At 45.5% G+C, this 25,581-nt stretch overlaps 1 protein-coding gene across 1 annotated transcript in view; it reads left to right on the forward strand.

The window, feature by feature from the left end:
• The window catches only part of ING5 (inhibitor of growth family member 5), a 674,090-nt gene that overhangs the window by 202,551 nt on the left and 445,958 nt on the right, over positions 1–25,581 (forward strand). Inside the window, exon 4 of the mRNA XM_069213625.1 lies at positions 13,766–13,877. Within this exon, the coding sequence (XP_069069726.1) occupies positions 13,766–13,877 (112 nt within the window). The remainder of the gene's footprint in view (positions 1–13,765; positions 13,878–25,581) is intronic.

Below are 25,581 nucleotides of genomic sequence, written 5' to 3' on the forward strand. Positions count from 1 at the left end.
ATAGCTAATTGCACTTTTGCCGGTTACGTAGATAACTGCACTTTTGCCGATAGGTTTCATTACGAGTGAACTGTAGCAGCGCAATTGCGCTGTTTTTTTCTTTCAATGTGGCAAGAAAAATCCAGTTGGACGTTTACAACTGGTAATAGCTGCAACTCGGACAAACGCGAGACCCTAGTGCATTGCAAATGCTAGTTTATCCCAAGAAACCTTGGTTCGGATTTCTCTCCCAATTTGACAAAGTTATCAGATTTTGTGAACTCTTCAGAAGAGGACACAAAAGTGGTGGGTATAGATCAGACCTTTGAAATTATTGAGTGTCTTTAAAGCTAAAATTGGCACTGGAGTAGAACCTTTGTTGGAATTGTGTGGTACAGTATTTTTTTAGTCTCCCCAAAGAAACTGACAGCATACAAACATTCAAACCCATGGAAAAATTCAAATTCATTTTATGAGCTCACATAACCTGTCTGGTTATTGATCATGTTGATCATACTTTGGTCTTATCTCGCCTTTGCTGCTCAGCTCTTTCCCTTTAAGTAATCTCATGTCACGAGAGTGATCATAATCTAGTGATATTAAAAATAGTCTCCCTGAAAGGGAATTTACTTTCTGACATCAATAAGGGGTTTCTGAGGGAACACAAATGATAACAAGTTTCCTACATTGTTTAGACCTGCAGGGGTGTAATAAAACATTTTCATTTACCTTTTAGGCAATTAATAATTGCATACTACATTTGCAACTGCCCCTTAAGTCAAGATAAACCAGTGCTTTAAAAAAATGCTGTAAAGCTAAACGTGATAGTTGGGTGGCATTGAGGACGTTTCCTCTTAACTAAACGCATTACCTCTGTGAGATCACAGTATAAAGGAACTATAAAGTTATTGAAAAGGCAACGCACCTAAGAAGTCTAGAACAAGCTCAAGGAGACTTTTAATGACTGCCATGGGAGGTTATTTTGGCAACTAGTATTTGATCGCTCAAATACAAGATTGCTCATGTTCATGCCCTCAAATGAGTAAAACATTTTGGCAAGCTATTTTGCGGATGTGGTTCTTGAAAAACAGGCTAATAATTTTCAGATGATCATTTCTCATTTAACATAACTCTTGATGGGATCTTCTCTATTAATAAAGCTGACCTGATGAAAAACATTTGCTTTTGTTAGCTGCTTTGCGTATGAGCTATCATCCCAGATGGGACAAATGTCTTACTTTACCTCTGCAAAAGGACTTAGGTAGGGGCATGTGATGTCCCTGTTTATACTTTATATAAATTAACTAGCAGAGGCTTCATTGCAGGAAGTTCCTAATCCACCCAAGGTACGACAGAGGCAGTTCCAATTACTGCTTTCTGGGGATGACTCTGTCCTGATGTCCTAAACTCTGAGTCAACTGCAACTGTCGGTCACTAGATATGTGTAATTTATGAAATATTTACTATTGGTTCCCAACCTAGCTAAGTCAGAAGTAATATCAATGGGACAAAACATACCGAAACGTACTCCCACTAAAATCAGTAACTACCATTTTAAGAGAGTCACATTTTTCCTTTATTTAGAAATGCTCTTATACTCCAAGTTAAGCTGGCCTACTCTTCTACCAGCACCATCCATTAAATATAATAGAATTAATGGGGAAATGTATCCCTTTGCTATAGAGCAAGGTACTGCTCACATTCCATCAGCGCTGAATGTTTATAAGGCCACTCTGGCAGCAACTTATTGTGCTTGCGTTTGGTGTTATTTTAATATTCACTGACATTGCATTCTGGGCTTATCATGCTATCTGTTCATGTTGCATGCCATGAGGGACCATGTTTGCAATACGTCGCATATAATATTGAAAGGTCTCCATTTCACTTAAGTTATAAGTGTGAAGTAATCCCTTAGTTAGGGAGAACATGAAAAATCCTAAAACCCACCAGTTTCCTTGGCCAGTTACATATTAAAAAACGTTTCTGTTCTAGGTTGTTTACAAAGTTTTCAAGAAGCTACATATTTCTCTCACTGACACTAAATAGGCTTCTTACAGGCTTAAGGAACGAGCGTTTGTTCAGTCAAGTGCTACCTGCAGTAGTGGTACATCAAGCCCTGGACCAAGTTTTATCCGAAAGAATCAATGACCAGATGTACTAAGAATTGTTTCACAAAATGCGGTTGCAAGTGTTTTGCAGAGAAGTTCTGCTTTTGTGACCCAACCTATGTACTATAGGTTGGTTCTCAAAAGTTACATTTAGAGTGGGTAACAATTCTACCTATCTCATGAATAACAATTAGGTAGGTGTACTCACTCTTATTGGAGGCACTCACAGAGATTGTGACCTGCTAGGCTCACCAGACCAGCATGTCTGATTGCATTTTAATAAAGAAAACTTTTTTTCCGAATGCAACAGATTTTCCTTAAAGGGGAAGGGCTGCAATAATTTTAAAAAGAATAGTTTGATGGTTGGCAGAGGTCCCATAGACCACTGCTTACTCCCCAACAAACATTTTCTAACATTCACAAATGAGCAGGAGTCTCAACGGGACCCCTTACACTTTGACAATCAGTTACTAGCTCCTTTGAGGTGGTTTGTAACCTCAATTGCAGTTGCAGACTAGTGACACACCTGATGCTGAATTGCAGTTTATAAGGGACACCCTAAACATGCATCTTCCAAATTGCAGTTTGGTACTAATTTCTTAACCCATTTTTCAATTCGGTAAGCATTCATGGAATCAAAAAATGAGTTTATTGAATACCAGATATCCATTTTGCTGTTGCACACGATTTATGTTTAAGAATCACAGGGTTTGCGACCACAGAAAGGCTTAGCACTTCTGGCTTCAAGCCTTTTAGAAAGACTCTCTCTGTTTATTGATGTTAGGACTTCTTTCAAGAAAACAGGAAGTAGCTAGACAATGCATTAGAAGTTATTTTAGAGCAGGAATTACTTTCTGATATACCAAAGTGAGAAGGTCACTTTCAAGTAAAGGAATATTGCATTGCACACGTGAATAGCAGTAACTTTGGTGCTCTTTGAAAATAGAGTTTCTACAGATTCACAAAAATTACTTGGGCACGCAGGCCAGAGGTGAATCTAGATTAGTATAAGGATTCACATGAATCTCTTCCAGTAAGATGAGCTGCATATCGCCTCCTGTTTTTGTACTGTGAAGCGTTCAAGCATGTGGAGCTAGGAACATACAGTGCTGCAGAAGATGTTACCTACCTGTTCTCTGTTCCACAGCATTTGTAGCTTTCTGCGACCCATATGCACCTCTCTCGATTCTCTATGATGCTCTTACTTTAGACATTATGGACCATTTGTAGCCTGTTTTTTCCTTCTTTTTTGTCTATTTCTTTTTTCCCCTTTCTTAATAGGGGCTTCTTTTTTGTCTCTATTTTTTCTATTCTTTTCCACCCTTGTATGCTTTATAATGGACTTTTGATTGCTTGACATTATGGAATATCATTGTTATATTATATTTGTTTACGCTTTTTTCAGCTCTGTTTAATACGTATGCTGTATGCATCTTACTTTTACTGTTTGTTGCTTACATTTTAATTTGTGATAGTTAGCCTGGTTCCCTTATATCGGATATTCCTACAGATTATATGAGGGATTGTTTGCAATAGCTTCATTTTTTGAAATATAATAAAGTTTCTGAAAACGACCAAACAGGCCATTAGATATACTGTTTTAAATGTATGTATTTCAATAGTGCTGTTTGAAAAATTTTCCAGTGCTTCCCAGACTGACTGTGGAGAATGTTTCAAGAAAGTAAATGTTCGATGGTATGTGTAGCTGTAGATATACATGCTGTGTATAACCTTATCATATGGTGTTGTTTTTGTTCGAAGAAAGTTTTCGAGTCATGGGATCGAGTGACTCCTCCTCTCGGTAAATACTGCGCATGAGCATCGAGTCCTTTGTTAGATTATTTTTTGCCGCCCTCGGGTTCGGTTGTGTGTTCCTCTCGCTCCGAGTTCTCAGCTCCAAACAGTCTAAAACAGTATTCTTTCCATCTTACTGTCGTCGTCGGTATTGTTTCTGAACGCATATTCTATAATAATTCAACTCTCGGTTCCTTTTTCTACACTCTGACTCAAATTTCTCGCCCCTTTCAGGACGGCCCTCTCGGGCCCTCTTCGGGCCTACCTCTTCCACGTGGTATCGAACAATGCAGCCCTAATGGAACATACTCCAGTTCAATTTTGCCGTTGATGCCATTCCAAGTTTCCACACAACGACCATCACCAGGTGTGTTATTTGTGTCTTTCGCCTGACCACAATGACCAGACCTGTGAAGCGTGCCGTTCTTTTCCGTCAAAGAAGATGCTTAGAGATCGAAGAGCTCATCAAATTGGAGTCTCGACATCCAGATGATACACCGGACATTTTCAGCGACAAGCACGCACAAGAAGACTTGGAGCAAGAGGAGGTCTTCTCCATTCAGGATTCAGACTCTGATGTGCATTCGGACATCAAGAGTCGAGCATTGCAACCAGCACAAACTGTAAGCAACAATCCCCCTTTCCCATCAGACAAAACATCCACAAATGAGATCACCGGTCCGCCACTGCCTTACAGCCATGGTCGAAGCCAAGAAACGTATTCAGATGCCTTGCATTCCATCTCCGCACCGAAAAAAAGCCAAAGATAAACCTTTGGCATTGACCTCGGGTACCTCCATTTTGGAACTGACAAAACAAAAACTATATGGTGCTTCAGTGCCGACAACTTCGGCACTGAAAAAGAGACAACAGGCATTTGTTAATATTTCAGCACCAAAACTTTTCTGTTCTAAAAAAAACCTTTGGAATTGAAAAAAACACAAAAGACTTTCAGTGACTGTAGACAGTCTGTAACAGCCCTTACATCACAGGTGGAGCCAGTTTTAGAAGTTATGTACGCTAGACAGCGCCAACGGAATTCAACAAGGAACAGGGCAAATTATGACATCACCTTTGCCACCTTTTAAAGGTGAAATTAACTTTTCAAGAGAGTCTTGATTCCTCTACACCTCCAAAGAAGACTACCAAAGAAAACACTTATTTTCATACTTATACATCTTCACCTTTACCTACTGCTCAGCAACATACTTCTCCACCATCATCTCCCCCTCATTCAGCATTCACACCACCTAGTTCACCACCTGGTGGGTCTCAAGATATAGGGCATACATTAGACAAACAGGACCCATGAGATGAGTACGATCGAGATCCGATTACACTAAATGATCCAGATCTTTACCCAGCTAGACCTTCACAACCTGAGGATTCCACATCATACCAGCAGGTTATATCTAGAGCAGCAGCATTTCATAACATGCACATGTATAATGAGCCAATAGAGGAATATTTTTATTTGACACACTTGGTGCAACACATAAACAGAGTCAGCTCCTACCAGTGCTTCCAGGCATGCTCAGACAAGGAGAAGAACAATTCTGTTGCATCTTTTTCACATGAAAAGGGCTAATAGCCAGTCTACAGGAGACACACCACCTCTTAATAGGGAAGGTAAAAAATTAGATGCAGCTGGGGAAAGAGTGGCAACTCAAGCAGCCGATCACTGGCAAATTGCTAATGCTCATGCTTTACTATCCAGATATGAGGGACAAACAATTTCCAATAACTCCATTCGATGTGCACTTATGCTGCTGGTACATCAGCAGCACGCAGTATTAACACAAGTGGCATCAGAAGGCGCCATGCCTAGCTCAGATGTTCAGGGTTTAAACAGGAGTACAGCTGCTAGTTTTAAATATGCCTTTTGATAATTAGCATTTATTTGGTCCACAAGTAGATACCACACTTGAAAAATTAAACAAGGACAATCACACTGCCAAAGTTATGGGAGCCTTACAGGCCAGCACACATAGGGGTAATTTTCGTCGTGCAGGGTTTACCAGAGGATTTAGGTCATCATTTCAGAAAGATTCCACAAATCAAACTAAACACACCTCTCAATACACCAGAGGTTACTTTTGAGGATCATATAGAGGAAATAATAATAAGGGAAGAGGAAAAACCTCTACATCTAAAGGCTCCTCATCTGTCACTAAACAATGACTTAACACAAACGCACATCACTCCTGTTGGGGGGAAGGTTACAACTTTTTTACCCACAATGGACTCAGATTACTACAGATCAATGGGTACTTCAAATTATCCAGAATGGTTATTGTCTGGAGCTCATTTCCACTCCACCAAATATACCCCCTCGTACCCACAGACTCTCACAAGATCACCTATATCTTCTCAAAAGGGGAAGTATATTCCCTTCTTCTAAAAAGGGCTATAGAACCAGTACCATTGCAATACCAAGGAACAGGAGTTTACTTTCTGTATTTTCTAATCCCCAAAAAGACTGGTCTTTCAGACCAATATTAGATCATAAGCCCTTAAACCCCTACATCCTATCAGAGCATTTTCATATGGTCACTCTTCAGGACATTACGTCTCCTAGTTTCTCTATTACAACTAGGAGACATAATGACAGTGTTAGATCTAAAGGATACTTATTTTCAAAATCTCATTCATCCTGCACACTGCAAATACCTACGATTTGTAGTAGCAGAAAAACATTACCAATTCAAAGTATTACCATGCGGAGTCACAGCTGCTCCCAGAGTATTCACAAAATGCTTTGCAGTGGTTGCAGTACATCTCAGAAGAAAACAAATTGACTTTTTCCCTTATTTGGAAGATTGGCTCATCAAAGCCAATTAATTCCCACAGTGTCAAAAATATACTCAAACTACAGTTCGTCTCGTACACTCTCTAGGGTTCATCATAAACTACATCAAATGCACAAGGCGCATATCATTCTGGTAAAATTGAACAGGCCGCAGGCTCCCCTAAAGAGGTTTTTCAGGTGCTTAAAGAGATTCTCATTCAGCCTCAGGAGACCATAGTAACAAGTTAGCCAGTTTTTTTCAACAGAAGATCAACACCATCTACTGTAGTCTTCCAAAGGACAAAGCCAAGTCTTAGGCCCAAGCTACAACCCCCCCAATAAGTACAGTCACTCTATCACATTCCTCCCCCTTATCTCAGGAACAGACCGCCTCCTATCTTGCCGCTTTAAAGTCAGGTTCCCCTTTGGACCCAGCTCCCCCTCACGTGTTAGCTCTTGGAGCTCCAGCTATTATCCCTGTTCTAACCAAACTACTGAACTCCTCCCTGCGGAGCGGCTGGGTCCCGGAACAATGGAAACATGCGCTAGTGAAGCCTTTACTAAAAAATCCAAATTTAGAGACCAGGGATCTTAAGACTTATAGGCCCACATCCTTACTTCCTTTCATGTCTAAAATATTGGACAAATACATTAACTCCCAACTCTCTGTTTTTTTGGAAGAGAATAATATCTTACACCCTACTCAGATGGGCTTTAGGCCTTTGCACAGCACAGAATCAGCCCTCATAGTGGTCACGGAGGAGGCTAGGAAACGAATGGATCAGGGCTATATGACAGCTATCATACTTCTCGACCTAAGCGCTGCCTTTGATACAGTAGACCATCATCTCCTGATTCAAATGATAAAAGCAACAGGAATTGAAGGCTCCGCACTCAAAAGGGTCTCCTCTTTTCTTGAGGAAAGATCATTTCAGGTCTTGGGCCGCTCTCATTCTTCTGATCAGTACAAACTGAGCTGTGGGGTCCCACAGGGTTCATTACTTAGTCCCACCCTATTTAATATATACATGGCCCCCTTGGCAGAACTAGTGGAGCCCTTTGGACTGTCACTGGTTTCCTACGCAGATGATACTCAGCTGGTGGTATCCTTTTCCACGATAGAGGGGGTAATTGGATCGGCATTGACGTCATGTTTACAGGCAATATCTAGTTGGATGACCTTTAGTATGCTCCAACTTAATGGGGATAAAACTGAAATAATGATCCTCAGCCATCACTCAAACCCTGGCATTAATTCCTTGGCCATGGCCTCTTTGGAGTCCCTGCCATCCCCCAAGGATCACATCAAAAGTTTGGGAATTTGGCATGATCCCCAGCTCACCCTGGAATACCAGGCCAAGAAAAGTGCTGCTGCCTGCTTTGGATTATTGAGACTCTTGAGAAAGGTTCTGGGATTACTCCCACCTTTGGCGAGAAGACTCCCTGTACAATCAGTCATTCTGACGCAACTTGACTATGGCAGTAGTCTATTTCTCGGCTTCCCCAAATATGTGATCAACAAATTTCAGGTGGCTCAGAATGCAGCATTGTGTCTTCTGCTTGACATTCCAAGACATAGTTTAGCCAAATGGGCACTGTCCGCACTCCACTGGCTTCCGGTGGAATAGCGGGTGAATTTCAAGACTCTTTGTATCATTCATAGAGCATTACATAACAGAGGACCCCATCTGTTAAAATTTATGGCAACTTTTTACAAACCCGCCAGAGCTCTCAGATCGGCATCGACTGCCTTAGCTGTACTTCCCATTGTCAAAGTCAGATGGGGGGTGCTACAATGGAATATCGGGAAGCCAAACTATGGAATTCCCTCCCTTTTAAATATTCGACTAATTAGACATGAACTGAACTTTAGGAAAGCAATCAAAACCTTACTTTTTAAACTAGTTTCCCGTCCCTGGTTCCTGTTGTTGTTCTTTAGCACTGCAAGGCCTCCGGGTAGTTTGGCGCTTTATAAGTTCATATAACAAATAACAAATGTCACCTGCAACCTCTCCAAATACAACCATATCTAGGGGCTATCCTCAATACACAATTAGGAATAGCCTTTCCCAACCAAAACAGGGTCCAAGCTTTTGAGACATTAATTGCATCATGAAAACAGAGCCAAACATACACAGTAAAAACTGTTAAGAATAATGGCATCTTGTATTGCCATAGTGCCTCATGCTAGACTTCATATGCGTCCTCTTCAGCAATCTCTCTCGTCAATGGTCTGAGGCACAGGGTAAAATAGAAGATCTAGTGTTGTTGGACCGCCAGACTTATCTCTCTCTACACTGGTGGAATATCGCAAACCTTATGAAAGAGCGGCCCATTGTAGACCCTGTGCCTCAGATCACTCTCACAATAGATGCCTCAAACAACGGTTGGGGAGCTCATCTCCTCAACCTAACAATTCAGGGGATATGGGACAACACTTCATATCAGTTGCCTGGAGCTACAAGCAATATTCTTGGCAATGAAAGCATTCCTTTTACATTTGCAGCACAAAACAGTGTTGATACGTAAAGACAACATGACTGCCATGTACTATCTTCAAAAACGAGGGGTTGGGGGGCACACCCTCAACAACTGCCTCACCTAGCACACAAATATGGAAATGGGCAATTTGTAACCATATTCACATAGTGGCACAATATCTCCTGGGGACAGACAACCACTTAGCAGACCTACTAAGCAGGATGCATCAACAAACACATGAGTGGGAACTCCACCCACAAGTCCTTGAACAGTACTTCAAAAAATGGGGAACACCTCAAATAGATCTGTCGCAACATATAAAAAACAAATGCCAAAACATCGCCTCCAGGTACCCACACCCTCAGTCTAAGGGCAATGCTCTATGGATGAGTTAGTCAGGGATATTTGCTTATGCTTTTCCCCCTCTCCCACTCTTACCATTCCTAGTACGGAAGATAAAACAATCTTCCCTCAAGATCATCTTAGTGGCCCCTACATGGGCACATCAACCATGGTACTCATTACTTTTGGAACTTTCAGTTGTTCCTCATCAAAAACTTCCCAACAGTCAACCTAGCAATATGGCTCCTGAAGTCATAGAATTTGGATAATGAAGTCCTAGATCTTGGATATTTACATTTACACAGGATTGTATGGATATCCTTAAACAAGCACGGAAACCTACCACTAGAAAGAGTAATGCAGCAAATGGAAGCATTTTGTTTTACTCCCAAGCACAAAATATTGACCCTCTAAAACTAACAGTACAGGACATTGTTCAATATGTATTACATTTACAAAAAGCAAATTTAGCCTACACATCTATCCGTTTATATTTAGCCGCAATAGCTCCATATCTTCAAAATATACAACATATTTCTTTGTTTAAAATTCCAGTTATCAAAGCATTTATGGAAGGACTAAATAGAATAATTCCACCATCTTGGAATCTTAACATTGTGCTCACAACGCTCATTGCTCCACCATTTGAGCCACTTCACTCCTGTCCTCTACAATTCCTTTCATTGAAAGTAGCCTTTTTAATTTGCTATCACCTCCCCTAAGCATTTCAGTGAGATTCAGGCATTAACTTTAGAAAAACCTTTCTTTCAAGTTCATAAAGAAAATATTGTATTAAGAACAAATCCAAAATTCCTTCCAAAAGTAATTTCACAATCTCATATTAATCAACCAATAGAACTGCCAGTTTTCTTCCCAAAACCAGACTCTGTAGCAGAATGAACTCTACATACTCAAGATGTTAAAAGAGCTCTTATGTACTCTTTAGATAGAACAAAACTTTTTAGGAAAACAAAACAACTTTTTGTGGCTTTCTCCTTACCTCACAAAGGAGATCCTATATATAAAAACAACTATAGCAAGATGGATAGTCAAATGCATTCAAACTTACTGTACTAAAACTAAGCAACAGTTACCTCTACCAGCTAGAGCACATTCCACTAGGAAAAAAGGTGCATCTATGGAATTTTTGGGTAACATACCTGTAGCAGACATTTGTAAAGCAACATCATGGTCTACACCACACACATTTACTAAACACTATTGTGTAGACGTCTTTGTGAGACAACAAGCAAATGTTGGACAAGCTGTACTTAAAACACTTTTTCAAACAATTGCAACCCCTGCACACTAGCCACCACTTTATGGAGGGACTGCTTTACAGTCTGTGCACAGCATGTGTATCTACAGCTACACATGCCATTGAATGGTAAATGTTACTTACCAGTAGACATCTGTTTGTGGCATGTAGTGCTGTAGATTCACATGTGCCATCCCTCCTCCCCAGAAGTGTGTAAAGGTTCAATTTAGTCTTGTATATATGTGTGTGTGTGTGTGTATATATCTATAGATATATATATATATATCTATCAAAAACGAAGTTGTCCTCATGTGAAAGCGCACTCCCAACAGGTTATATAAACGGGAAGAAAAAAGCAAAGCCAGCAACTCACAGTGAATTCTTTAAGCAGTTTCATTATTCCAGGCCTTGGGTTATAAAATCATCTCTGGACACGTGTTTCTAGGTCAATCCTTTCTTCAGCAGAGAAAAATATAGAAGTGTTTCACCCTCGTAGGTGCAGCCAGTGCTGGAAGTGTTCCAGGCATTTCTTTCTTGTTGAAAAGACCGGCATGGCTTCAGCTTGTCTAATTGCAGGCACCTGATTAGTCTCTTTAAATACCAGTCCGCCCCAGTGGGCCTCTCAAGTGAGTACAGTGCATGCTGGTTATGGTGGTCCTGCAATTTTTTTATTTTGCCCCAAGTGGGTTGCTGGAGCCAGACGAAATAATGAACCAAAGTTTAAAACCTTTGTAGGCGAATCCAAAGTAAAATTGTCAGATTTGCTGTGAATATCCCCTGTAGTGCTGTAGATTCACATGCGCCATCCCTCCTCCCCAGAAGTGTGTAAAGGTTCAATTTAGTCTTGTATATATGTGTGTGTGTGTGTGTGTGTGTGTGTGTGTGTGTGTGTGTGTGTGTGTGTGTGTGTGTGTATATATATATATATATATATATATATATATATATATATATATATATATATATACACATGTGCATATGTAAATACAGTGCATGGACATCTTTTCGATCCTACCATATGTTTTTCACTTCCTCACTCTCCCGCCTGCATAGAAACAATCTAACAAAGGACTTAATGCAGGTGCGCAGGATTACAGAGGAGTCACTCGATCCCGTGACTCAAAAACTTTCTTAGAACAAAAACAAGTTGTACTACTCCGAACCCAACACTAAATGGCGAGCTTATGCACAGCTTGTGAATCTACAGCACTACTTGCCACGAACAGATGTCTACTGGTAAGTAATGTTTTGCATATGAAACATAATGTTGAAAACTGTTGAAGTTAAATATGGGGAACGTTGAGAGTGGTAGAGTGGAATCTAAGTGATTCAATTGCCTTTACAAAAATGAGGGGAGTAGGCGGGGGCAAACTTATTATTTTTCCATAAAGAGCAGCAAGACATCTCGCGGGCAGGGATGCATTTATCTATCAAGATATGGCAGATTCTGTCCTATGCTTACGCTAATGCACTCAGTGCAGCCTATTGCCAACTCAGGAACCCTTGCACTGTGGTGCAAAAGTGTCTGCATTACAGGCAAAATTGTTTTTGTGCAGGAAGGGCCTTCTTGCACAAAAACAATCTTTAGGGGTAATTTCCTTTTTCTAAGGGTGCTGCACCCACGCACCACCTATTTTACACCACATCATGCAGCGTAACGTAAGACAGTGACTTGCTTTGCTTTGCATGACATCATATTTACCAAGCCACGCAAGGCAGCCTTGTGTGGATGGTCTGTATAACCAATCTGAATATTGGTTTGGCATTGTCCTGCATCCCCTTGCGTGGCAGAAGGGTGATGCAAAACATTGAGAAATCTGCCCCCTGGATATTTAGAGAGGCACATTTGTTTGATAAACCATTTTTTAGTACAAAAAGACAACTTTTGGTCCCACATTCTGCCACTGCTGAGTGTAAAGCTGCCTCAAAGCAAGTTATCACAAATTGGTTGTCCTGCATTTAAATGTTGTGGTTTAATCGTAAAGCGTTGTTTTAGCTGCAGCCTGCAACAGTAACACCTGTTATTCAAATGGCAAAAAAATCAATACACTTGTTCTATGTCCTACTTAGTTGTCAGTACCATTGTGTTTTGATAAGTTGTATCATTATTCTCCAGTGAGAGCACCCTGCTTTGAGTCTTCATTTTGCTGATAGTTGTAGGCCGGCTATAAAACACAACCTTGCAATATGTGAGTGTCATTATCTGGATTGCGGTGCTGTGACTGTTGTTCAAATAGGTTTGCCTCTCTCTAAAAACCTGTCAGATTAAGTCCTGCTTCCTTGTACCTGTATAAGATATTGTGTACATCTGGGCAAGCTAATTACATTGGTCTTGAAAACCCATTACTGAGAGAAAACACTATCTGTCAAATATGTGTATTCAAAATTACACTAAGCCTTCTTTTTGTCTTGTCTTGAAAGTGCGCTTTGATTTTTATTTTAATGGTACTTACCTTAATGAAAGCGAGAACCTGAACCTGCAAAATCAAAAGTTTTTTATAAAGTGTTCTGTGATTATCCTGACAGTTTACTCTAATACTGTGCAAGTATGGTACATGGGCGGCTACACCCTGGTGCACCCTACAGTAACAAGCTGTCCTATTCTAAAACATCAAAAGTAATTAACGTGTCAGACAACCAATTTTAAAGGTGGATTTCATACCATAAATATTTTGAGAATCTTGTACTGTTTGTTCCTCCATATAGTTAGTGTCATTTTTCTGTCTTTGGATGACCATCATATTTAAATTCCATCCATATAATTTTCAGAAAATCTCTTATAGACTGGAGTTTCTGTAGGTTTGGCTATGTTGTGTTCACTTTAATGTCTGGTCTTTTGCCCTTAAAAGGATGAACGTTCTGTACACAGTTCTTAGTGGCCTTGGACTCCGGTCAGAGTTTTCAAATGTTAGTAATGTGATGTGACTATTGACTATTAGTAGCACGGTGAAAAAGTAAATAATTCCAGTTGCTTGATACCCTTGATTAAGTTCTGCTATGTTCTTTCTCATGCAGGTAGACAAGCACATTCGGCGGTTAGATGCTGACCTAGCACGATTTGAGGCAGACCTAAAGGAGAAGCTGGATGGGAATGATTTTGAAAACCCTGCAGGACGAGGCCTAAAAAGTGAGAATGAGCTTTAAGTAGATGAAAATCTTTAATTAAACCTGTGGTATACTGTAGAGGAGTACACCTCTCTAAATCAAATATGTACTCTAGGATTGATCATGCGTTGGAGTAAGATCACACTGTTGCCTCACGGGGAAGTTCTCAGTGAGCTTACGTAAGGAATATTGGTGAATAGTAGTAGATGTTGTTGCCAAATTTTAGCTAGAGGCTTATTTGGGATACTTGAAAAGAACAGAGATATATGGAGGAGTATACCGTTTTCATGTCTAAATTTACTTTTGACCCACTAACTTCCAAATATGGAAGACTAACAACTTCAAACAATGTGTGTATGATTGTTGCGCACTAGGCTCCACCGTAAACGGTGAACTGATAGATGTGAAGTGTGTCTCAGTTTACACATAACGCATACTATAATTTATGTTTGCAATTGTTTTTTAGGTTCAAAAAGTTGATTCATATTGCACTATTATATGACAATACTGACCTTTTTCCGCGTTGCAAATAGTCTCATATAATTATGTCATGAGAAAGCATTGACTAAGCAGAACATTGCATAGTGATCGAATTCCCAATCCATCATGAGTCTGGGAAGAGCAGCAAACATACAGCACTGTTATTTGTTTGTTCCAATCATATATTTATACCTAAAACTTAAATCAATAAAACTGAAAAGCAACAGGACCTCAGATTGAATTTGAGGATCATAGGTAAGTAAACAGGATTAGCTATCTATTTCAGAGGCAATGCTAATTACAAATTTGCTTGCAAATTTAAAAAACAACATACATCCACTCTGGAGGCCAGGCTCTGCTTCCTGCAGAGAGTCAGGCACAGGGTCTGGCTGAAGACCGTGCACTGCATGTGTTTGCCACCTGTGAAGGGTAAGGTGCAAGACCCAGATCCTTGGCCCTGCGCCCAACCTTCCTGTCCCTTACCCAGTAATGCACACGACAGGAGTTAGCCAAATCAGAGGTGTGGGGTTTCAGGGAACTCTTCGACATAGCGTATGATGACACCTCCGACACCCCCCCCCCCCTACACCCCTCCCAAAAAAAATGTAACTGGTACAACTGAAGTTTTAAGTAAAGTTATGCTTATAACACCACAGCATATGTAACATAACACATAACATCACACCAAAGAACCACTGATTCAGGGTGAAGAGGGATAGGCAGTTTGTCTGGTCTGTGTTGCAGGACTTAGTAGTGTAACTATCCATCAGGCCCTCCATTCCTGAGGTGGAATTGATTGCAAATCTGTTCAGGAGGTGAGGAACCTGGAGGTAGGAGTATCCACTGAAAGATAAACTCACTTAGCTTCTGTAACAATGTTTCCAGTGAATACTCTGTGTCCATAAAGATTCCTTAGAGACCCTACCCACCTTCCCGATTTTAATGGATATCTATGGGCCCCAACACTTCTTATGCTGTTGCATATTACATTCACAGCCTGATTTCATTCCAGTCCTGCTGCTTCTGCTGTGTTGAAAAAAATGGATGGAAATCTGACTTTGTCTCTTTGGTGGGGGCTCTTTGATGTCCCAATGATGTCACAAAACCTCTTTTCCAATGCCAGAATGAAGTTGGTGCCCTCTACCATCGCTGGAGTGCTATGAGAAAAAATAACTGCTAAAGACATCTAGTTGCAGATTCCTTACCTTAGAATTCGTCCAGGCCCCAGTCTAGATCCGGAGATTTTTCCCGAGCTGTACCCCTGTGCACTGTTAGGTGGCGTTGATGGGCTCCTTGTCCGTCATTGGTGCCGGATAGGCCATCACAGGTCCTATATAGGTGCCACCCTAGCGTGCTGGCACCAGTTCTTTTCTTTCCACACCAGCCAGCACTGATCCGAAGAAAGAGATACCCCACAGTGACTTTTTGACTGGTCTTTTTCAACTTTTGTCAAAGCTTTTTTGATTGTTTCTACTCCTGGTGCGTCAGTGTCTTCTCTTAAGACTGGGTTCAAGCCCTGCGGAACCTGCCACCGGGCGATGTCTGTGACGGATCTGCACCTTGTGTGCCTTTGGTGTCTGGAGCACGACCACAAACCAAAGTCGTGCTCTTGAGTGCTGGGCCATGAATCCGGAACATTTGAGGGAGCAGCCCCTACATCTGATGGCGGCCCAGCACTCGGTTCCGCATAATTCCCGATCTCAATTGAGAGGAAGGTCTCGGGATTGGTCATGTAGCCCCCTCCCCCCTCATCTTTGTCCCACTCCAGGCCCTCGGGACAGTCGGGTAAGTCAAGGCATAACTAAGATGAGCCACTTCAACCTTCCCCAGTGCCAGTTTTGATGTCAACATTCCCTGTGCCGCCCGTGTTCCCAGGTGGCGCCGTCCGCTCTCCTATCCTCATTGGTGACTGACACAGAGTCGGATGGGCATCATACGATGCCGATTCGGCGCCAGCACGGGCCTTGACTCCTATCTCGGATCCTAAGCCTTATTACTATGTGCTAAGTTAAAGTGAGGAAGGGGCAGAAACGCTGGACCCTTTAGAATACCAGCTTCAAGACCCCATGGACTGGCTAACAGCCTGGATACCTCCCCAGATACTGGAATGCCCTCTCCCCCCTTCATGAGTAGGTAGGAGGTACCGCTCGCTAACATCATCCGATCCCACATCCTCAACATCATCTCCTACGCCGACGCCATCCAGCTGAACCTTTCACTCACCAACGACCCAGCCACTGCCGAAACCAACCTCCACGATGGAAAAAAGGCCATCGCCAACTGGATGGAGAGGGGCCGACTAAAACTGAACTCAGACAAGACGGAGATCCTCATCCTCGGCTCCAACCGCTCCGCATGGGACGACTCAAGGTGGCCAGCCACCCTTGGAACCGCACCAATGCCCACCAACCACATACGCAACTTAGGTTTCATCCTAGACTCAGCGCTCACCATGACCCAGCAAGTCAACGCCGTCTCATCTTCCTGCTTTAACACCCTCCGCAAGATCTTCAGATGGATCCCCACCGAAACAAGAAGGACGATCACCCACGCTATCGTCAGCATTAGACTGGACTACGGCAACACACTTTACGCGGGAACCACAACCAAGCTCCAGAAAAAAATGCAGCGTATACAGAACGCCTCTGCACGCCTCATCCTCGACATCCCACGCCGCAACCACATCTCAGCCCACGTGAGAGACCTACACTGGCTCCCTGTCAACAAGAGAATCACCTTTAAAGTCCTCATCCACGCTCACACAGCACTCCACAACGCTGGCCCTGCCTACCTCAACGAGCGACTCACCTTCCACACTCCCAACCATCTACTCTGCTCCGCCAACCTCGCTCTTGCCACTGTCCCTCGCATCCACTGAACTACAGCCGGCGGCAGATCTTTCTCCTACCTCGCTGCCAAGACCTGGAACTCCCTCCCCGTCCACCTACGACAGACCCAGGACCTGCTGACCTTCAGGAAACACCTCAAGACCTGGTTGTTCGTGCAGTAGCACTCCCCCCCCCCTCCTTTCAGCGCCTTGAGACCCTAGCGGGTGAGTAGCGCGCTTTACAAATGATTGATTGATTGATTGATATTCAGTGGTGGTGCAGAGAGTGACCGAGGTCCTGAACCTTGAGCTGCTTTCGGTGGCAGTCAGGACTAACCTCCTGACAGAGGTGCTTCAGCCTGGGCTTTCCTTCTTGAAACCCCTTCTCCCCTTTAATGAAGCCCTTATAGAGGGTTCCTGGTCCAAACTCAGCACAGAGGCTCCTGTGAATAGGACAATTGCCCGACGCCATTGCCCTGCATCAGGTGACCCAGGTTTCCTAGTGCAACACCCCACCCCTGAGAGCTTGATCATCCAAGCCTCCACCTCCCAGGGCCCGTTCTCCTCCACACCCCTGGATAGGGAATCCAAGAGGCTGGGCACACTTGGGAAGAAGATGTTTTCTTCCACCAGCCTGGTATTGCGGTCCATAAACACTGCATGCCTTTTTGACCATTATTCCCACAAGCTGTGTGATACGGTTGCGCAAGTGCTGCCTCCGGTCCGGAGGAGGCTGGACAGAGCAGTTTCTTCGACAGTGGCTTTGAGGTGCCACACATGGTTGAGGACGTCTAGCTTTTCGTGGAATGTCCAAGCTAACCTTCTGTCTTTTGATGGCACCTGTCTCTTCTGAGAGAAAGCAGATTGAGCGCTTGAGTGCTTCAAGGATTCTCGTGCTACGACCAGGACCTTGGGCTTCGCAGAGGCCCTTCATTCCCCTCAGTCTGCTTTTTGCCCCATTCGTGGCTACGGAACAGAGCTCCCAGCCACGTCCGTTTCCCTCCAGCCACTGTGCTGTACATGCTGCCCAACCTCTGTGTGGCTCGGTACGTGGGATCCTCCGTCCTCGTGAGTCAGTGAGCCAGTAGTCTGGCCGCCCCCTCCTCTACTTCAACCGCCCCAACCCTGGCACCCCCCCTCCCCACAGCTGCCTCCTAACCTTCCTAGTCTGACTATTCCACACGAGGGACCAGTTGGAGGCATAATTCGCCATCACCTGCTCCGCTGGCAGTTCATCACTTCAGACAGGTGGGTTTTGCAAATATTCTGAAGGGGCTACTCCCTCCCCTTCGAGACAGCCCCTTCATCCATGCCACAATCCAGTGATCGGAAGATGGAGGATCACTTGCCACTTTTCACAGTGAAGTTATGGATCTCTTGGCCAAGGGAGTCATAAAGATTTCCCCTGTGCCAGAAGTAGGTGTGGTTGCTATTCCTGCTACTTTCTGCTACCCAAAAAAGACAAGGGCCTCCTCCGTATCCTCAATCTCTTTCTCAAGAAGGAGAAGTTCACAATGCTCACTCTGGCTCAGGTTCTTTCTGCCATGTATGCAGAGACTAGATGGTAGTGCTGGACTTACACAACACGTATTCCTATATCTCCGCCCTGCTTGCCCACAGATGTTACTTACGGTTTGTGGTAGGTCACAAGCACTTTCAGTTCACCATGCTCCTCTTTGCTCTTACCAGCTCCCCTCGGATGTTCACCGGGGTGATGGTGGTATTTGCAGCTCTTCTGCACAGATCAAGGGGTTTCAGTCTTCCCCTATCTCACCGACTGGCTGTTGAAGTTGGGATCGCCCCAGGTTGTAGTATCCCACCTCTAGACTATGGTGGACCTCCTGCATTCGCTGGGGTTAATTGTAAAAGTGCCAGTCACACCTGACTCCCTCTCAGACGCTCCCTTTCATCAGAACTGTTCTGGATTCAGTGCAGTTTTGGGCTAATCCTCCCGATCAGCAAGTCCAGTATATTCAGGCTATGATATAGATGATTCAGTCTCTGTCCTGAGAATGACTCTGAGGCTGCTTGGCCCCATGGCCTCCTGCATCCTGCTGGTGATACATGTCAGGTGGCGTATGCGGGCTCTGCATTGAGACCTGAAGTTCCAGTGGGTGCAGCATCTGGAAAATCTCTCCGACATGGTCCAGATCTCAGATGAACTGCAAGAGATCTGCAGTGGTAGCTAATGAACCACCATAGGGACAGAGGCAGATCCCTCTCCCTTCCCCAACCAGATCTGAAAGTAGTGACAGTTGTCACTCCTGGGATGGGGCAGCCACCTGATAGAGGTGGAGATCAGAGGCATCTGGTCTCCTGAAGAGTCCAGACTCCACATCAACCTTTTGGAGCTTCTGGCACTCAGACTAGCATTGAAAGCATTTCTTTCCTTTCTGAAAGGGAAGGTAATGCAGGTGTTCATGGATAACACCACCACCATGTGGTAATGCAACAAGCAGGGTGGGTTGGGGCTCCGGAATCTTTGTCAAGAGGCTCTGCGCCGCTGGACGTGGCTGGAACAACAGGGCATTTCCCTGATGGTTCAACATTTGGCGGACTCTCTGAAAGTCGGAGCAGAGGAAGTCCACTGACAACGCTTAGTAGGTTATGAATTGCGTCTCCAACTGGAGATGGTGCAAGGTCTCTTTCAGCAGTAGTTAGAGCCTTGGTTAGATCCGTTTGTCTTCGCAGAGGTGCGCAATGTCAACAGTATTGCGTATTGGAGTTTCCAAGGCAGGAATCACTTGGTGGCGATTTTCGTCTCGAGTGGAACTCAAACTACTTGTACGCCTTTCCGCCCATACCACTTCTGCCCGTACCACTTCTGCCCAGAGTACTTAAAAACATCAAGAACAACCAGACCCAAGTAATCCTTATGGCTCCTGACTGGGCACGTAGAGGCTGGTATCCCAAGCTACTGAGCATGGCCATCGATCCTCCAATCAGGCTTCCCCTTTGGGAAAAACTTCTGTTGCAGCAGGGGAGGATTCTGTTCCAGTTTCCGCCTTCTTGCATGGAGATTGAGCGACAGCAGTTGCCAGCTTTTGACCTTTCCCCAAAATCTGTAATGTAATCTTGGCAGTCCCTATACTAAAACAGTGTATGCCCCAAGTTAAAAGAAGTTTGTGGTATGGTGCACAGACATGTCTGTTGACCTCCTTTCTGCCTCTTTCTCTGAGGTCCTATTGTTTATCCTTTCGTTGGCCCAGCAGGGCTCTGCTATGGGCACTCTCAAATGTTTTCTATCTGCCATTTCTACTTTTTTGCGATTGCCTAAACAACCTTCTTTGTTTAAGTCCCCTATTGTAAATAGGGTCTCTTAAGGCCTTATATGTTTCCTCTAACCCTATTCATTGTGCCCAAAAGGGATGAGTGAGCTTCAGGCATTGTCATCTAAGCCACCCTACCTTTCCATCTACCCTGACAAAGTGGTGCTTTGCACTAGTGCCTCCCTTCTGCCGAAACTGGTTATTCCCTCCTATTTAGGCCAATCCATCGCCTTGCCTACTTTTTACGCACCCCCACATCCTTCTAAGGAAGAGGAGAGACTCCACCACCTGGGCCTAAAAAGAGCTTTAACATTCTACCGTGATTCTACCAAAGAGTTCCGGGTGGCTAACAACTCTTTGTTGGTTATGTTGGTGCAAAGGAAGGTTGGCCACTGCAGAAGAGAACCACCTCCAGATGGGTTGTACTCTTCTTTAAACTGTGCTACGCACTGGCTAAGAAGCAACACCCTGAGAGTTGGCATGCTCATTCTGCCAGAGCTAAAGCTGTGCCCACTGCATTAGCACGCTGGGTTCCAGTCCTTGACTTCTGTCAGGTGGCATGTGGGCATATCTGCACACATTTACCAAACTCTACTGCTTGAACAGTCAGGTCCATAGGGATGGGCACTTTGCCCATTCGGTCCTGCAGGACAGTCTAGTATGATCTTAGTTTGCAGACCCACCTCCAGGGATGGTATTGCTTGGGTATCTATTCCAAGGTAAGGAATCTGCAACTAGATGTCTCTATCAGATGGACAAGTTAGTTACCTTTGTAACGCCTCATATAGTAGAGACAACATCTAGTTTCAGATTACTTACTGACCATCCCATCCTCCCTTCTCTACAAACTGATTTCTAGGGGCAGGGACTCCCCTTTCTGCGCCCTAGTTTTTACACACCAGTGGTCAGTGTTTTTCATGGCTCTGTGCTTCTAGCGTGGAAAGTCGTGAAAAGAAATGACGTGAATGCACCTAGGTGGCACCAATATAGGAACCGCAACATCATATCCAGCGTGGATGACATGGACGCAGAGCTGAATGACACCACGTAACAGCATGCAGTGGTACTGCTTGCAAAAAACTTCTGGATCCAGACTGACTCCTAGGGAAATTTTAAGGTAAGGAATCTGCAAGTAGATATTGTGTTTACCAATTAAGGCGATACCAAAGTTAAGTAACTTGTCCTTCCGGTCCAACAAATCTGCAGATAGAGTATCCACCAGAAACACTGTTATAGAAGGTAAGTAACTTTTTAATTTGAAACCTTCTTTGCAGATAGCATGGTCAAGATAATCCCCTTCACAATTTCTGAACTTACATTTAGACAACTGAACTGTCAAACCTTTCTTTGATAAAATAAAACACATTGGGGGTTATTACAACCCTGGCAGACGGTGTTAAAGCGGCGGTAAGACCGCAAACAGGCCGGCGGAAAAAAAAGGGAATTATGACCGTGGCGGAAACCGCCAACAAAAACAGCCACTTTAACACTCCGACCGCCACGGCGGTACAGACAAACAGTGCGGCGGTCACCGCCAACAGACAGGCGGGAGACAAAGTACCGCCCACAGTATCACAACCTACCAATCCGCCACCTTTTCCAGGGCGGATTCACCGTGGATAAAAACACAGCGGAAACAGCCATTTCAATGGGAAAACGCTCACCTCTACACACTTCACGAGGAAGGAGGACACCATGGACCCGGAACACCAAATACTCCCTGCGATAGTTTTCCTGCTCCTGTACGATCATCATCAACGCCGGCGCCGAAGACAACGGTGAGTACTGCACCTACGACATAGGGGAGGGGGGAGGCAAAAGTCAGGGACACACACACACGCAACACCCCCACCCGACCCCCACCCACTACAACACACACACACCAATGCATATCCAAACATAACAGTAACAACAACAACAACAACAAGAATGCAAAGACAAAAGGAAATGAGTGCAACCATTGTAATGTATCAAAATACAGTAAGCAAATATATACAGATATAATTTCACATTCAACAAAATATACATCACGATTAGTAGTGCAGGTATGCACCATTCAATGTCCGTGGACGACTGGGCCCAAAATGCATGGGCGAGGCACACACACGATTCCTAAGCAAAACGGAGAGAACACTGCAGGGGCATCAGATCGAAATACAACAGGCACCTCAGGGGGAAGGGAAGGGGGGGGCACATCAGCCAGATGAGAGCACCACGCCAGATCCACGAGGGGGCTCCATGCCGATTGATGTATCCTGGGGAGTGCAAAGCCACAGTCTCTCAAGTCTCTACAGTGGGTGGGTTGCCCACTGTACCATCCTGGGGAGTGCAAAGCCACAGTCTCTCAAGTCTCTACAGTGGGTGGGTTCCCCACTGTACCATCCTGGGGAGTGCAAAGCCATAGTCTCTCAAGTTGATAACAGTCTCCACTGGTTCTGGAGGGGGACTGGTGCCCAGAGTGCTTCATCCTGTTAAGGACTGAGGTAGTGGATGCATGTCTCCACTGGTTCTGGAGGGGGACTGGTGCCCAGAGTGCTTCATCCTGTTAAGGACAGACGGAGTGGATGCTGTTCTCCACTGGTTCTGGAGAGGGACTGGTGCCCAGAGTGCTTCATCCTGTTAAGGACAGACGGAGTGGATGCTGTTCTCCACTGGTTCTGGAGGGGGACTGGTGCCCAGAGTGCATCACTCTCCCCGGGACGGTCCCAGTCCCGTCACTGCCCCTGCCGCACATGGGCTAGCGGTGCTTGAGTTGGCGGTGCTTGCCCTGTTCAGCGGTGCTTGCCATGGTGGTCTTTGCCCTGTTCTGCGGTGCTTGCCCTTTTCAGCGGTGCTTGACTTTGCTGTCTCTGACCTGTTCAGCGGTGCTTGCCATGGCGGTCTTTGCCCTGTTCAGCGGTCTTTGCCCTGTTCAGTGGTGCTTGACTGCTGTCTCTGACCTGTTCAGCGGGGCATGCCATGGCGGTCTTTGCCCTGTTCAGCGGTCCTTGACCTGTTCAGCGGTGCTTGACTTTGCTGTCTCTGACTTGCCCTGTTCAGCGGTGCTTGACTTTGCTGTCTATGACCTGTTCAGCAGTCTTTGCCCTGTTCAGCGGTGCTTGACTTTGCTGTCTCTGACCTGTGCAGCGGTGTTTGCCATGGCGGTCCGTCATTGCCCACTGGGGCTGTGGCTGCTGGGGCCCTCCTGGGTACTGACTCTGGCGGTGGCCTCCTGGCCAGTGACGATGGGACTGCCCTCCTGGGCACTGACTCCGGCGGTGGCCTCCTGGCCAGTGACGATGGGGCTGGCAGTGGCCTCCTGGGCAGCGAGGATGATGGCGGGCTTCTCCGCCGTGCTGCTCTTCCCAGACTTTGGCGCTGTCTTCTGGGAGGAGTCACAGCTGAGTGGACAGTCCCCCCGGGACCCTTGTGAGCGGCTTTGCCGGCTGGAGTCTTCCCCCTATCACGTCGGGCACTGTCCAACTTCTGGTGCTTCACAGGGGGGGACTGGCTGTGCTGTGGCTCCGTGTCACACTGGCTGCTCTGGTGCCCGGTGCCCTCCACATACCTCTAACAGGCACCACTGGTACCGGAGATTTTTTGGCTGAGGTGCTAGTACGGGACCTATGAATTGGAGGGGGGGGTGGGAAAGAGGTCAAGGTTGCTCAGGAAAGGTTTCTTAGGAACCCTGGGACGGGTAGCTGGAGGGGGTCTGGGAGTGGAGGAAAAGGAGGTGGTTGTAGGAGGAGTAACTTTTGTTGATTTGGGTGCAGGTGCATGTTCTGGAGGCTGTCGTGAGGTGGATGCCTGTTGGGTGGGTGTATGCCTGCGTTTGTGTACTTTGGGAGGGGGGCGTCACAGACACACTGGGAGAGGACACAGGGGACGTGTAAATGGTAGTGGGGGTGGTGAGTGCAGGTGAGCGGTTTGTGGTGGGTGTGCTGGTGTGCTGGTGCGGGACCTAGTGGCTGTCGTGGTAGTGCATGCAGGTGAGAGTGTAGATGACACTGGGAGGGAGGAGGGAGATGACGAGGAGGGGGACACAGTGGAGGCAGTGGATGTTGCTGTGTCTGTATGTGGGTGATGCTTGCATGAGTGCCTGTGGGATGTGTGGTGCTTATGTTTGCCTGAGCTTCCCTTGTGTGTTGACGTGTGTGCAGGCTGGTCTGATGGTGTGCTTGGGATAGGCTGGGGTACAGGGGATTGGGTCTGGGTGGAGGAAGTTGGAGGGGGGAGGCTAGAGACAGGGACAATGGCTGCCATCAGTGCTGAGGCCAGAGATTGCAAGGTTCGATGATGGGCATCCTGACCAGAATGAATGCCCTCCAGGAATGCTTTAGTGTGTTGCAACTCCCTTTCTACACCCTGGATGGCATTCACAATGGTAGACTGCCCAACAGTGAGTGACCTGAGGAGGTCAATGGCCTCCTCACTGAGGGCAGCAGAGGTGACAGGGGCAGGGGCAGGGGCTGAGGTGCCTGGGGCGAAGGTGATGCCCACCCTCCTGGGTGAGCGGGCACGGGGCGAAGGCTGAGGGGCTGCTGGGAGGGCGGTGCTGGTAGGGGGGGTGGCGGCTGTACCTGTAGAAGTGGGGGGCACAGATTTTGCTGCCACCACAAGGGAGCTCCCATCGGAGGACGAGTCCGTGTCGCTGGTTGCTGATCCTGTGACCGCTGTGAAGCTCCCCTCGCCCTCCGTCCCACTGGTGTATTCAGAGTCCGTGGTGTGGCCCTCCATGGCCATGTGGGATGCAGCTCCCTCATGCTCCGGTGCCACTGTACCTCCTCCTGATGATGCTGATGCACAAAAGAACAGGGAGAGCACAAAAAGGGGGGGGGACGACAGAAGAAAGACAGGTTGAGTGCTTGGCTTACCGCTACCGTTGGCAGACAATACAGACAGAGCAGCCCCCTGCACTACGCCGCGCTGTTGGGCTCTACTGACGCAGTTCCTGGGATATGGCCTACATGGCTATGGTGGACATCAGCACACATAGATGACACAGGGGCATGTATACCTGTACTTGGCACTCTACAGAGGTGGGGTGGAGTGCCACATGGCCTGCATTATGGAGGGGCATAGCCTACGGAACTCGCCCTGGCCTAGGGAAACCCACAGCCCTCCTCCCCCACCCAGACACCATCACTGCACGCAAAGTCCGCTGCATGAGA

The sequence above is a fragment of the Pleurodeles waltl genome, chromosome 11 (genome assembly GCF_031143425.1).
Source record: "Pleurodeles waltl isolate 20211129_DDA chromosome 11, aPleWal1.hap1.20221129, whole genome shotgun sequence".
NCBI classification, from domain to species: domain Eukaryota; kingdom Metazoa; phylum Chordata; class Amphibia; order Caudata; family Salamandridae; genus Pleurodeles; species Pleurodeles waltl.